The sequence below is a fragment of the Linderina pennispora genome, assembly GCF_002104995.1.
Source record: "Linderina pennispora strain ATCC 12442 chromosome Unknown DL89scaffold_1, whole genome shotgun sequence".
Classification (NCBI taxonomy): Eukaryota; Fungi; Kickxellomycota; class Kickxellomycetes; order Kickxellales; family Kickxellaceae; genus Linderina; species Linderina pennispora.
The window spans coordinates 415,982-429,656 of NW_024468249.1; the positions used below are offsets into that span (position 1 = coordinate 415,982).

Consider the following 13,675-nt stretch of genomic DNA (forward strand, 5'->3'; position numbering starts at 1 on the left):
ATGAAGAAGCGCGAGATCTGGCCGAGCCTTCCCATCTACAACAGCCTGATCGTGTCGTGCCTGAAAGTGGGTGATCTGAAGCGGGCGTGGGGTGTGTTTGAGCACCTGCGGTACGCCATCGCACAGCCAGACGAAGTGAGCTTCACGATCATGATCCATGCGTGCGCCAAGAACGGAGAGGTCGAGAAGGCAATGAACTTGTTTGACGAGATGGTCAGCAATAAGCTGGCACTGACTGATGTCACGTTCAATTCGCTGATCCACGCATGTTCGCTGCGCCCCGACTACTTCGACGAGGGATTCCGGCTGCTGCAGCTCATGGAGGCGCACGGGTTCCAGCCAGACTTCTACACGTACAATACGCTGATTTACGCCTGTGCGCGCAAGAAGAATCTAGGGCTGGCGCGCAGCATTTTCCGCGACATGCTGCAGCAGTCGCTGCAGGCAAAGAACCAAGGGCTGATCAAGATCGACTCGGTAACTATTGCCAACATGCTGTGGGCGTACTCGAGCTACCTGGATCCGGTCAAGAACTGCTCATGGAAGGTCGCAAAGAGCTACGAAAATCTGGCGATGGAAGCTCTGGAGGCGACACAAAACTCAGAGAAGCAAGGGAACCTGGGGCGGCTGGGGCAGATCATGTCCAAGGCTGACTCAGCGTTTGTATCCGATATCACGTCGGCAGCATTAGTCGAGGCACAGGCCAAGGCGGCAGAGATTGGTCGCAGCCTTGCTGAGAACAAGACTGCTGAGAGCGGATCGGACGATACCAACAAGATACTTATCGAGCTTATTGACGCGCTGATGCCCGAGCAGCTGCCTAACAAGCACAACGCGATCGGGTCGGAGGCAACGCGGCTGATGGCGTTCTACCTGGATATTATCAAGGGCAATGTCACGTCGCAGCTGCTGAACGCGTACATCTCGGCCATGATCAATAATGGCCGCTTCTATGAGGCCTGGCGCACATTCCTAAGCGACTTCAAGCAGTTCAATGTGCAGAAGGACGGATGGACGTTCCAGCGCATGATCCGTCTGTGTGCGCGCACGCGTGATGTGCCGAGCGCCTGGCGGGTGTGGGATGAGTACAAAGCGTGGCGTGTGGCAGTCGAAAAGGAGCTCCAGACGCCTGGGTCTGAAGACCTAGCTGCAGGATCGACGAAGCTGTACAAGACAGACACGGGCAATCGCTCGTTTGGCAATTCTGAGGCAGGTGATATCGAGGCGCTCAATACAGCGAGCCAGGACATGATGGCGCTGGCCAAGGGCCTCGAGTTCCCTGGCGAGAATGCGCTCCCAGCGTGTGTGGCTGGCGGTGCCCTTGCTGTGCTTCCGGCTGATCGCGAGACAGCGCGTAGGCGCGTTGGCTGCGACATGAAGGTTGAGCATGCTACCTACATCGAAATGATCACCTTGCTGGGCAGCTGCGGCGACTTCCGGGCGGCAATCCAGCTGATCCGCGAAGAGAAGAACGATATCCTGGAGCACCCGCACACGCCGAACATGGAGGATGTCAACAGCCTATACCAGAATGCGGTGGTGGCTGGCGACAAGGCATCAGCACTGGATATCCGCGGGCTGTGCATGCGGAAGCCTCTGAATGCGGCCCGCCGTGCACTGCACCGCAAATGGGGCACCTCCTATAGCTGGGATCTGACAGATCCGCAGCATCGGTCGCTGAGCAGGCGGTTCCCCGAGGAGTTCCGCCGGCACCAGCGGCCGTTCAAGGACGGCGAGTACGTAGTTTCTCGGAGAAAGTAAATCTTTGGTATATTCAAACAAAATCTTACGAGTAATCCGGCACCGCGTACTTTGAGTGGACCAGACAGCCCAGGGCGGTGATAGTCATGATGCCGAGAATCAGCCGCTGTCCGACAGCCAGCAGCGAGTTGCGGTCCCACAGATTTGTGAGCAGCGAGGGCCGCGCAGCGATGATGATGCCTGAGATCAAGCATACGTAGCTGGAGCTGATTAGCCACGGAGTGGTCCCATTGAGCTCCAGGATGATCAGCAAAATGCTGGTCAAGGGCACAATGGCCAGGTATGCGCAGGCAACTGTGATGGTGTCGGATATCAGATCGCACTCGTCCTGGTACGCCTCTGTGACCTGCCCGCCCTGTCTGTCTACCGCGTTGCGTAGTCTTACCCGGTTCTGCAGCTCCTGCCTTGCGGCCCATGATTTTATAGATCAGGTATATGAGCAAGAACGCAATGACGGCGTTGTAGCCGCTGGCCAGCGGCAGGCGGGCAGAAAAGTACCCTTGGCCGATAGTTTCCACAGCAGATGTTAGCAGCCTTGGAGTGCTCAGTCAATGAGCCGTACCGCTGCTCGGTTGCATGTCTCAGCGTCTCGAGGTATCGTACGACCTCGGGATCGCTGCCTTCGCCAAACTGATCGTCTGGCCATTCAGCCGATCCCTGGCTATTGTGCGCGAGGTTGCGGAGTCTGTCAATGATCTCCAGTGCCCGCTGCTTGTCAGTGCCCGCCTGCCCCTTTCACCAGCTCAATGACCTTGTCCAGGTCCTCAATGGCCTTGTCCTGGATGGTTTTCAGCCAGGCAGCGTCTTTTGGCAGGCGGAGCTCGCCGTTGGCTTCCCAGCCGTCTTTGGTCATAGGACTCGATGAACGAGGCGAATGTGTCTGGGTTCATGATAGTTGGCTGCATGCAGAGCCAGTGCATTCCACCACTGGTACCCTTGCTGGGCTGTGTCCTGGGCATAGTCGCCAAATATATTCATCATGCCGTCGGCCACGCCGCCGTTGCGCGTTTCCTCGGCCTGTGTGGGCTGGGCCAGGGCCACTACAAGAGGCTGCCACAAATAGCTTCGACCTCATAAGAAAGCGTGTGGGAAAGTGTACAGGTAGAAGAGTAAAAATGCTTTTTTAAAGTAAACAGCTGAGGTGGCCGTTTTGGCCATGGGACCATTAGTGTGCAGCATCTTTTTATAGCTACCCTGTTTGATTTTGTGATTTCATCTGCGAGTTTTGATGATTCGGCGATAGACAAAGATTTTGCCAACTCGCCGTTCCCGATCGCTCGTCAGCATTCGTCGCTCTCGCCTGCGCTGTCTCTCAAACCTCGCTCCTACTATTTTTTCCTCCAATATTCCATATCATAAAAATGCTCGCTTATCGTCAGCATCGGGCTACCATGTCCGCTGCAAGACTTGTGAAGCGGCAGGCGCGCTGGCACAGCTCTGACAGAGATCCTTAGCCCACAGACAGCGGTGGATCAGGGCAGGGCCGACGGCACAGATCAGAAGGAGTCACCGACGGTAGTCGATGCTGCACCTGTGTACACCAAGGATGAGGCAGCAGGAGCCCAGTGACAAGGGTGCGCGCAAGGGCAAGGCGGGTGCTCGCGCAGACTTCATCAAGGAGCGCGAGCCTGTCGGTGGTGCACGAAATGGCGTACCCGGTGCAGAACAACAAGTGGTACCGCCTGAACCCCGAGTCGCTGACATTCACACAGACGGGCACCAGCCATGTGCACCGGGTGCCCAAGCTGGCGCACGGGCTCGAGCGCGTCTTGTTCAGCCCAGGCGTGCACTGTCTGCAGGACCCACACAGCCATGTGTATAACTTTGACCCATATATCCGCAACATCACTCAGCCAGCCGAGTTCGACTATGACAAGCTGACGCCGTACATCACATCATCCAAGGACCAGACGCTGATGCAGTATGCGCGCGACCGCAAAAAGCAGTTTGTCGGATCGACGTCATCGATGACCCACGTTCTGTCGCATTTGTATTTCATCGTATCGGCGTGGAAGCAGCCTGACGTGTCGTGCATGTCCATGGCATTCAACGACATGCCGAGCAGATACACACGCAGTATGCGGTATCCGGCATCGATATCTCTGCGGTACCACGACGGCGTGTACGGAATTGACGCCGACAAGAGCTTCGATGTGCAGGATAGCATTCTGAGCATTCTGGGTAAATCGCTTGAGAAGCTCTTGACGAGCACACCGCAGGAATTTGACATGTTCAAAAAGCAAAACTCGTGGCAGGTCAAAGAGATACCCGAGGAGAACTACCACTACGTGATGGTTGATGATTTCGTATTGCGCTCGCAGCTCGGATTGCCGTGACGACCGGCTGCCGCGCCGCACATTTGATTTGAAGACACGAGGCTCGCTTGCTATCCGCATGGACATGGAGAACTATGAGATCAGCAAGGGCTACCAGATCAACAACATGAAGGGGCGCCTGGAGTCGTTTGAGCGCGAGTACTATGATATGATCCGCTCAGCGTTCCTCAAATACAACTTCCAGACGCGTATCGGCAACATGGACGGCATTTTCGTCGCATACCACAACACCGCCAAGATGTTTGGGTTCCAGTACATCAATCGCGGCGAGATGGACCGCATCCTGTACGGCAACGAGGCTACTGGGAACAAGGCGTTCAAGGCCGTCCTGATATTGCTGGGCAAGGTGCTGCGCACCACGGTCGACCAGTACCCAAAAAAGGACCTGCGCGTTACGTTTGACAGCGAGACTAGTGATAGGCGACTGAACATCTGGGTTGAGGTTATTGACGACGAAGCCGAAGCAGTCGCCATGCAGCAGTACTCGGAGGAAGGGTTTCTGAGGAGCCTGAAGCAGCAGAAGGGGGCAATGAAGAAGCAAAAGCGCCAGATGCCAGGTGCCACCGATCCGTTTGCCACTACCGACCCTCTAGACACTGCATCCAAGAGCGACCAGGACCTGATTGACGAGCTGGCTGACGAGTGCCTTGATCCGAGCGAGGAGATCTATGTTAACACCACCTGTGCCCATCCTCAAATACTCTATGGAAGCCTTCTCCACGGTCAACAACGCCGACACCGACGAGCCTGTGACGGTGCGGAGCAAGGACGACGAGTGGTTTGTCAACTGGCGCCTGACAAAGTCGCGCGATCCGCAGTCCGATATCCAGCGGCACTACCGCGCGCTGCGCTTGAAGCAGGCGACGTACTTTGAGCGTGCCGCACCCGATACCCCTGAAGACGAGCTGTCGCCGCTGGTGAAGATTCTGCGGAGGATCTCACGCCGGAACCTGTGGAAAAACAAGACACCCAAAGGCAAGATTGTTATTAATCGCAGCCGCAAGCCTATTTCGCCGGATCTTGTCGATGGGACCAAGGAGGCGACAGGCTTGCCGCCGCCAGCATTCCCGGAAGCCCGTCCGCCACAAGGGCCCTGGCAGGTCTGAATCCAGGCCAGAAGCCTGGGCCCGGCAGTGGAGGTGGCAAGTCCAAATCCAAGGGTTCCCGGCCGAAACCCAAATCTAACCCTAAGCCCAAGCCCAAGTCCAAGTCCAAATGAGCCCTTTGATGCTGTGTTCTCGGTGCGCTAATAGACTCTTTTCATATACCACCAAAAGCATTGCTGTCTCGAAGGCTAGGAGATACTGGGCCACTGTGGCCATTGCACATCTATTTACCCCACACACAGCTCGAAACTCGGCTTTTGTCTCCTTTTCTGTCTCCAGTGCGGGGTAGGCGGGAGCCAGTTTGAGAGTGCTCGCAGTGTCTCGCTCCAGATAGTCGTAATTTGGTGAGAAACGATTGAAACTCATTTTCTGTCTGCTCTAGTCCAGAACGCGGACCCAGAGAAGTCCTGACGGCATGCTCACTACCGCCTGCGCACATATGAAGAATGGCCGGCAATATTGGAATATTTAATTCGCGACTGCGAGAGAACCAAAAGGAATTTCCCCAGATTATGAAACGAGCAGATGTCTTAGAATCAGTCCATACCCAAGGACAATTCCCTGGCAAGATCTCCGCGTATGCATCCTAATAGCTTAGAGCCGGTGTGTTCTACCCCGTTCCCTTGTCTATGGCAAGAGCCGCGGTAATATGTGGCGGGCTTTAAGTAGTGATCATCTCGCCCATGAGGGCCAGCAAGCCATTGCCACATGCACATTTCCGTTATCAGTATTTTTTGTCACTTGTCCGACACACACACTCACACCCGCACACACACACTCGCACATTCCCTTTGTAACAAAACAATACACATAAAACCATGAAGTTCCTTTCAGGCATATGCTCTTTCACTTGTTGCAGCCACTGCCTTGGCCAAGCTGCAGATCACGTTGCCCAACTCGCATACTGAATGGGAGGCCGGTACATCCGAGACGATCAGGTGGAAGCCGATTGACGGCAATCTGCACGGCCGCGTCTCAATTGAGCTGATGGAGGGTTCAGATCCCATGAACATGGACTCGGTCACAACCATTGCTGAAAACATCCCTGCTGCCAACCAGCAGCTGGCATGGAATGTCCCCAAGAACCTCAAGAACAGCAACAACTACGCCATCAAGATTGTCGACGAGGACGGCGAAGAGTACTATGGCCGGTACTTCAAGGGCCAGGGTGGCAAAACCGACGTAACTCGGAAGTCGGACAAGAACTCCAAGAACAGCGGAAATAGCAGCGACTCGGACGATAGCGCGCCAGCCAAAATCCAGAAGGCAGATTCGGGTTCGGACAGGGACTCGCCAAAGGATTCAGCACCAAAAAAGGCCGTCAAGAAGCCGGTCAAGGCACTCAAGGGTACGGCTGGCAAGGGAAGCGCAAAGGACACCGATGGCGAGTCTGACAAGATGAGTGGTACCGGACTGACAAACGCCGCGCCTAGCTGGTCCTCGGGCTCTATCTTCGCCGCCGCCGTCTGGTTAATAGCTGCTGCATCTTATATCAACCTGCAGCACTGACTTTACATGTCTCTTGCTATATCCTTGTAGCCATGCAGGGAATGCTTTTTGGATCAAGTGAGTCTTCTCTGTCGGCCTGAATGTGGCTTGCTGGGTTGCACACACAATCCTCTGGGTAAACTTTTGTCATCGCTCATAGTATTTTTTGTTTCAATGCTCTTGTTGTCAAAGTCTTTGTTTCTCTTCTACTCCCAATACCTTTCATTACCACTACTCATCATGTATGTCATTGGGTTCTGCGGCAAAAGAAAGACCGCATCATACTCACAGACAGCACCCTGGCCGATCTTCTCGACAGAAGCGATTGAGAAAAACAGCTTTTTGGACTGGTCAGAGTTAAAAATAGAACGGGCCCATGTAGTTGGCGCAGTGTATTAAAAATACTCACTGGGCTGTGGACTTTGGAGCTTCTCGGATTGCCGGAAGTCTGGGACCGCAACCAGTGCTCATTCTTTACTTAGGCGAGCACGCCTGGCTGCTGCCACACGGAAAGGCCAGTGCTTCCCGGGTAAGCAGTTACTTGCCAGCGCCTTCCTGCATCCAGCGCGTACGAGCCGCACGCCGCCTGCTGAGTCTGCGTCGGGGAGTTTATTCGTGCGCGGCGAAGGGCTGCTGTTGGTGATCGACATTTACGATCCACTCACCAGTGAGAACCGAGTGTAGGCTGTGCTGCGAACCACCCGGACCGTCGATCACTAGATTGCGGCATCGCTTCGCATAGCACAGTAATTGACCGGTCGGGCAGCTGCAGCGATCGCCAATACATAGAAAGGAGCAAAAGGACACCTTTCCGCCCAACATCGTGTTCAGCACAGCGCTCGACTACTAATAGCAGGCTTCTGTAAGACCAGTGCCCACACATGCTTCGTAGTACCTTTACACTGGCTGGTTGGCTGGCTGGCGGGTACTCTGCTTTTGCTATCTCTGCGCAGTGGCTCGCGGCTGCTCTGATATGACAATGCTGATGACAAAAGGAAGCGAGGCAGTGCGCACAAAAGGGAAGTTCGCATTGTGCCCAGCCTATCAACCGTGCCGCTTTGGCACTTGTTGTCGACATCCAGCCCGGGCCCCTCTCTTTTTGTGTTGTGAATCCCACGCGCAAAACTTCAGATGGTCCGGCGCATTATTTTCTAGCTTGCGACCAGTTTGCGACGCTGCAAATTTTTCAAATGGCAAATAAAAATCGGGATTTCTTTGCGCCAGGGCTCTTGCTTCTTCGTTTCCACGCACTTTTCTGAGTCTTAAGAAGCTCTCTCCCTTTCTTCTCCACTACCTCTACCTTCCGCTCTCTAGTCTCGCTTACCTACGACCTTACCCCCACCTCGCTCCCACATCCTTTACTCTCCCAAGCAACGCAACGCATAATGAAGCTTACCATCGCTGCCATTGCCGCCTTTGCCACCTCGGCCTTTGCTGCCCTCAGCATCAACGGCCCCGTCGCGGGTACCAAGTGGGCCAACGGCGCCGCTGAGACCATTACCTGGATGTAAGTACCAGTAGACACTCACGCCCCAGCTCCACATGCCTGTCCTGCCATCGCACCCCGCACGTTCTGCAATTGCTCCATCACGGCAATAAATGTCGTTTGGGGGAATGCACTTGCGTATCAATGCATGCTGGCTGCATGCTCGCTTTCCATGTATACAAAATCGTTTGCGAACAGGTTTGCTTTTGGCAGCTTCCATTTTTGGTTCTCCCTCCCCTCCCTGGCTGCTTCAAGGTGCCATCCAGGCCTGGACTCCCAAGGACGTGTGTGGTGCTATCTCAATGACACGGGTGCCAGTGGAACGCGGTATTAAATATTGTGTCACCTTTCCTCAGAGCGCGTTCCAATTGTCTGTCTGTCTGTCTTGTCCGATGGGTCATGCCATGCACCGCAGCTTCGTTCCCGACGGTGCCTGCGCTTTATTGCCCAATTTTGGAGCCAGCATTGTCTCCAGTGGGCCTCGCTCTGCCGGTTGTGCATGCTTGTTTCCAGCGTACTGGAAACACAGGCCCTCTTTCCATTGATTCCTCGGAATATGCCATTCCTGCGCATGTGAGCACTATTTGTGTTTAACCACGTTCAATTCTGTGGGCACTAACAATGGCCCCCACTGAATGTTTGTTTGGCGGCAATTCTGTAGTTCCGACGACAGCACTGCTCTGACCGGCACTGTGACTGTCCAGCTGATGAGCGGCTCTGATCCCAACAACCTCTCTCTGGTCGACACCATCGCCACTGGCCTCGCTGCCTCGGCTGGCAAGGTCTCGTACACCCCTGCGACCACCCTGCCCTTCGGTACCTACTATGCGATCCGCATCACCTCCAGCGTCGATGGCCCCCACTACAGCCACTTCTTCGCTGCCGGTAACCCGGACGTGACTGAGGCGCCGTCGTCGTCGGCAGCGTCGACCACTGCCTCTGCCACCGCCCCTGCCACCACCTCTGCCACCGCCTCCGCCCCCGCCTCGCACAAGACCTCCGAGCTCGGCTCCCTGAGCGAGGATTCGGATGCCACTGAGGCTTCGTCGGCCAAGCCCAAGACCACCTCGGACAAGGCTTCGGCCACCAAGTCTAAGGCCACGTCGTCGGCCAAGCCCACCTCTTCGGAGGAGGAGGAGGAGTCTTCGTCGGCCAAGCCCTCAAAGGCTGAGTCGTCGTCCCACTCGAACGGTGCCTCGCGCCCTGCCCTGGCTGCTGGTCTGCTGGGTGTCGCTGTCTTTGCCGCCATGTTCTAAGCATCTCTCCCCTGCGCTACCTCGTCTCGTGATACTTTTATACATTCGTATGCTTTACTTTTTGTTTAATGTCGAGATCCTTCAGCATTTTTGTTACTGTTTGAGGACATTGCCAGAGATACATGGAGCGTGCGCCCAATAACGGCTCTGCCCAAAAATAGAACCTTGGCTCGTTTGTTGGGCACGATGAGAAAGATGGTGGCAGTATTTTTCTCTCTCCTTTGCCAAACCCACTTCAGATTCCTTTCGTACATTCCAATTCGCCCTCACTTGTTAAATTACTCCACATCCCTTATTTACTAGCACCTCCCCGCACCCATACACATATCGACCATGAAGACTCCTGCGTTTGCCACTGCACTCACGGTCTCCGCCCTGGCCCTTAGCAGCTTCGTTTCTGCCGAGGCTAGCAACAACAACGTGGGCGGTGTTCTGAAGCGCGCTGATGGAAAGATCCTTCAGAGGTAAGCACAGCTATTGCCCAGCAATGCGAGAGGCTCGCTTCAAAATATGTCTCGATGTGCGTAGATGCCGTCGTTTGACACGACCTCGAGGCTATTGGCAAAGCGTCCTGCGCTATGCGGTTTGTTTTGCTTTTTCTTTCCCTGAAATGGTGGCGCTTGCCGCGTTCACAATGGGTTGTCCAACTGCCTCTGCGTCTGTGATGCCCTGTAAGCACTGCCTTTCTGTGTTGACATTGCCATTGACCTAAGCATCTCCGTGCATTCTGACTTCTGTAGAAACCTGAAGATCGGGATCATTCCGAAGGACCAGCTGGCCCTGTTCAAGCGTGCGGATGAGCCCACTAGCGCAGATAACAAGGACAACAACGATAACAAGGATAACAAGGACAGCTCGCCTTCTTCCACAAAGGCCGAGTCTGCGACAAAGGCAACGTCGTCGGAGAAGAACTCACCCTCGCCGACGTCCTCTGCCAAATCCTCTTCCAAGGGCAGCGGCTCAGGCAAGTCAACCAAGGAAGAAGGCACGCTAGAGAACGATAAGGAAGAGGAGAGCGCCAGCGGCAAGGGAAATAAGAATTCGAAGGGCAATAACGATAACAGTGAGGCCGTCAGCGGCGAGGTTGCGACTGACGAAGAGGGCAACCCCATCGTTACCAACCAGGATGCGACGTACTGGGAGATGATTCCCCCGACTGGCGTCGTGTACCCGAGCGGCGCCTCGTCGCGCCAGTACTCGAACGGCGTGGCTCTGACTGCCATTGGTATTGTTGCGGCTGTTATGCTGTTCTAGACAGCCGAGTGGTGCTTTTGATGTAGTGCTTTCTATACTCTATTCAAAATTCGGAATGATTGGCATCCTACATGTCCTGTGGCAGCAGTGTAACACTGGTGTCAAGTGGTAGCAGGTTGCTGTCCTCGTCGTAGTCCTCGTCGTACTCGTACCCAGGGTGATACTCGCCATTCGCGTATATCAGGCACACCTTGTCGATATCGCTGGGAGTCAGCTGGAGGAAGTTATACAGGTACGCCGTTGCCTGGATCCAGTCCTTTGCAAACAGAAGAGACTTTGCGTTGCGGATCTGGACAGGGAGATGGTGCAGCGACGGGAAAACGTGCTTCCACGCAGTAAACACGTACTTTATAGTCGTCTTCCGCAGGTGCTCGTGTGCCTTGTTATACAGCCTCTGCGCTTCGCCGGTCCGTGTCAGACGAGGTGCCAGCCGGTCGCCCACAAATGGTGGCATGATGTGTGCACTGCATGTGAACCCCCTGCTTGCCAAAACGTATTCGTCGTCGCCGAAATATGTGTCTTGGCCTTCAAACAGTGATGTACTGCGCAGCATTGTGTTGTCGGGGGTTGAGCCAGGGCCCCCAGGGAAAAAGTACACAAACTCGCGTGCGGGCGAGACAACGGCAATTACGCGAATACAGAACTTCTTGTCGCACAAATCTCCAGCCCGAGATCGAAAGTCCTCCGGCAGATACTCTGGCTCAATGTCGAGCCCGATGCTGCTTGCCCCCATGAACCCAACTGCACCCTCGAACTGCGGATCACCAAAGTCCTCGGCATCCTCAGAATCAGGCCATGTGATCTTGGCTCCTAGACAGTCGATTACTGCTGTCACCGTGTGCTTGGTTGACTGCATTACTGTCTTTTCTGATACATCAAACAGGCGTGCGACCGTGCGCATATTGCTTGTTTCACCACCAAATTGGTACAAGGCGATGCCAATCTGTAGCGCAGCGTCGGGGAGGCCGGGTGTGCTAATGCTAAACACCGGATGCTTACGAAGCAGGCGTACTAGATGGAAGATATTTGAATACCGACATACGTGTGGTCTGGATGAACTCGCGCTCTTGGTGGAACGGTAGCTTTTGTTTTACATGCTCTGGGAGCTGCTCTAACTTCCTACAGCCATAAGAAACGCATCAGTATTATATACGCCTTCTTCGTTGCTGGCGGTCGATATAGTCCCTTACCACTCAATGTACTCGCGCTGCTCGTCGGTGTATTCCGGATACATTGGTATTGCTGATAGTTTGTAGATATATGCGGTGAGATTTCAACAGCAGACAAAGAGTGACTCTGAGTGGAATGAGTCCAGCATGTTTAAATGCCATTTGTAGAATTTCGATAGAATCCGCCCTTGCTTGTTTTCTCATATTTCTAGAGTAACCGAGAGAGCGGCAATGTGTCAACTACACCAATGATCCGCCATGTGGATCCGAATCAACACCCTGACTTCCCCCACACTCATTTAAATTACCATGATAAATTAAATATACAAGATTTAGATATCAGCCTCGTCATCCATGTCTATCTCTTCCTCCTCCCCCGAGTCGCTCAGGTTAGAGTCGTGCACGACGTCGAACAGCGGTGTGCATATGGTCACATCCTCCTCGTCTAGGCGGCGCAGCAACTCCACATACTTTTCATCTGGGCTGATGAAGTTGTAGAGGTAACCGGTAGCCGAAATCCAGTCGCTGACAAATATCTGCGACTTTGGACTCCTGATACGCACAGGCAGCGCGTCGAGGGACCGGAAAACTGTTTTCCAGGCGTCAAATGTCTGCTCGATGGCATGCTCGCCTGCCCTGCGTTTGTAGGCGGACAGCGGCTGGTGTCTCGTGTGGCTGCGCACAAGTATTTTTTGGTCATTTTGCCAAAGCGTAGTAATGTGGTCCACTAGAGCCTTCGAGTTGACACTGGCCGGAGCATCTATGAAAGAAGGAAATGTTGGTTAAGAAAACCATATGCTTGTATCGGGCTATATATCTCCCATCCACTCCCATAGGCGCCTTTTCCTTACCTGCTTCCTTCCTGTCTGGTAGGTCACCATGCTCTTTCTTGCAGACGGTGTGCTGAGGGGGCGTCAAACATTGCTGACTGCTTCAGGAGCTCGCTCTCGGAATGAACAGCTGGCCTACTGACAAGGACGCGCAGCCGGTTACGAGAAGGGGAGATAGCTGCTCAGCACCCGTACACCAAACTCCCTTAGTTGACATCAGCTTGTCATCGTAGATGTAGTCGCCAGTCTGGAACGCAGGCTTGTAGTGAAGTCGGACAGGTGGTTAGGCCAACCACTTCGCAACGGCGTTCTCTCTTGGGTACAGTGCGGATCTCACCCTCCTCCAAGTCGCTGGCGCTGTCACTGTCGCTGTCACTGTAGCTACAGCTGTAGTTGCCGTTGTAGTTGCCGTTGTAATTGCCGTTGTAGTTCCGTTGTAGTTGCTGGTCCTGCAGAGAGCATCATGGTCCTTGAAGATGTCGAGTATTGCCTGGAGAACATAATCTGTATACGTTCGCAAAGACACCTCGGCCAGCTTGAACCTCTCAGCAACAGAGTACGAGTGGTCGTAGATGGTTCCGAAGCGGTTAAGCACCACGCAGACAGCATGGATGAGTGTTTTCTTTTTCATTTTCGCAAAGGCAATGCTGGTCCTCGGGTGGGATTGGATGATGTCTATCAGCTGGAAAAACTTGAGCAGGGGCATGCGCACAGTCTTGATGAACTCACGCTCATCATCAAACAGAAACAAGTCAGCAATGTCAGGGTGAACCTTTTGCAACGACCTACAGTAGCAACAGCGGCCATCGCCGCCCACAAGAATGACAACAATAGCAACAATGCAGTTAGCTTCAATAATTCTTGCGTGCAACAGCACCAGTGGACAATAGAATGGTATCACCGTACCTGACGACGTAGGCTTTCTCCTTGCGGGTGTATGGAAGATGTAGCATGGTTAAGGCGAAAAGCAGTTTACGTTTGTCTGTCTT

The 13,675-nt window shown here is 54.1% G+C and overlaps 8 protein-coding genes across 8 annotated transcripts; 5 read left to right on the top strand and 3 right to left on the bottom strand.

The window, feature by feature from the left end:
* Positions 1-1,098, top strand: DL89DRAFT_207574 (uncharacterized protein; the record flags this gene model as incomplete). Its single annotated transcript, XM_040884118.1, has 3 exons — positions 1-180; positions 325-525; positions 739-1,098. Coding segments are annotated over 3 exons (741 nt in total), but the record flags the coding sequence as incomplete, so codon positions are not given.
* A 646-nt stretch (positions 1,099-1,744) lies between these two features.
* On the bottom strand, positions 1,745-2,919 carry DL89DRAFT_263748 (uncharacterized protein; the record flags this gene model as incomplete). Its single annotated transcript, XM_040885968.1, is given in 6 exon segments — positions 1,745-2,124; positions 2,147-2,295; positions 2,324-2,493; positions 2,513-2,618; positions 2,687-2,811; positions 2,896-2,919. 6 exon segments carry the CDS (start codon positions 2,917-2,919, stop codon positions 1,787-1,789), a joined length of 912 nt encoding a protein of 303 aa, XP_040746944.1. The 3' UTR covers positions 1,745-1,786.
* A 151-nt stretch (positions 2,920-3,070) lies between these two features.
* On the top strand, positions 3,071-5,654 carry DL89DRAFT_263749 (Pet127-domain-containing protein). Its single transcript, XM_040885969.1, has 6 exons — positions 3,071-3,170; positions 3,208-3,326; positions 3,389-4,067; positions 4,132-4,780; positions 4,809-5,174; positions 5,198-5,654. Exons 1-6 carry the CDS (start codon positions 3,153-3,155, stop codon positions 5,314-5,316), a joined length of 1,950 nt encoding a protein of 649 aa, XP_040746945.1. The 5' UTR covers positions 3,071-3,152; the 3' UTR covers positions 5,317-5,654.
* Positions 5,655-5,782: 128 nt separating this feature from the next.
* DL89DRAFT_263750 (uncharacterized protein) lies at positions 5,783-6,920 on the top strand (the record flags this gene model as incomplete). The annotated part of the gene is made up of 2 exons (XM_040885970.1): positions 5,783-5,806; positions 6,038-6,920. 2 exons carry the CDS (start codon positions 5,783-5,785, stop codon positions 6,710-6,712), a joined length of 699 nt encoding a protein of 232 aa, XP_040746946.1. The 3' UTR covers positions 6,713-6,920.
* A 1,231-nt stretch (positions 6,921-8,151) lies between these two features.
* DL89DRAFT_263752 (uncharacterized protein) lies at positions 8,152-8,994 on the top strand. The gene has a single exon (XM_040885971.1). The coding sequence runs from the start codon at positions 8,291-8,293 to the stop codon at positions 8,720-8,722; it is 432 nt and encodes a 143-aa protein (XP_040746947.1). The 5' UTR covers positions 8,152-8,290; the 3' UTR covers positions 8,723-8,994.
* Positions 8,813-9,433, top strand: DL89DRAFT_253670 (uncharacterized protein; the record flags this gene model as incomplete). Its single annotated transcript, XM_040885199.1, has 1 exon — positions 8,813-9,433. The coding sequence occupies one exon, from the start codon at positions 8,813-8,815 to the stop codon at positions 9,431-9,433; it is 621 nt and encodes a 206-aa protein (XP_040746948.1).
* Positions 9,434-10,062: 629 nt separating this feature from the next.
* On the bottom strand, positions 10,063-10,656 carry DL89DRAFT_253671 (uncharacterized protein; the record flags this gene model as incomplete). Its single annotated transcript, XM_040885200.1, has 1 exon — positions 10,063-10,656. The coding sequence occupies one exon, from the start codon at positions 10,654-10,656 to the stop codon at positions 10,063-10,065; it is 594 nt and encodes a 197-aa protein (XP_040746949.1).
* A 1,491-nt stretch (positions 10,657-12,147) lies between these two features.
* Positions 12,148-13,669, bottom strand: DL89DRAFT_263755 (uncharacterized protein). Its single transcript, XM_040885972.1, has 6 exons — positions 13,593-13,669; positions 13,186-13,471; positions 12,964-13,129; positions 12,815-12,864; positions 12,708-12,759; positions 12,148-12,616 (listed from the first exon to the last, which is right to left on the bottom strand). The coding sequence occupies exons 1-6, from the start codon at positions 13,637-13,639 to the stop codon at positions 12,189-12,191; spliced, it is 1,029 nt and encodes a 342-aa protein (XP_040746950.1). The 5' UTR covers positions 13,640-13,669; the 3' UTR covers positions 12,148-12,188.
* Between the last annotated feature and the right edge of the window lie 6 nt (positions 13,670-13,675).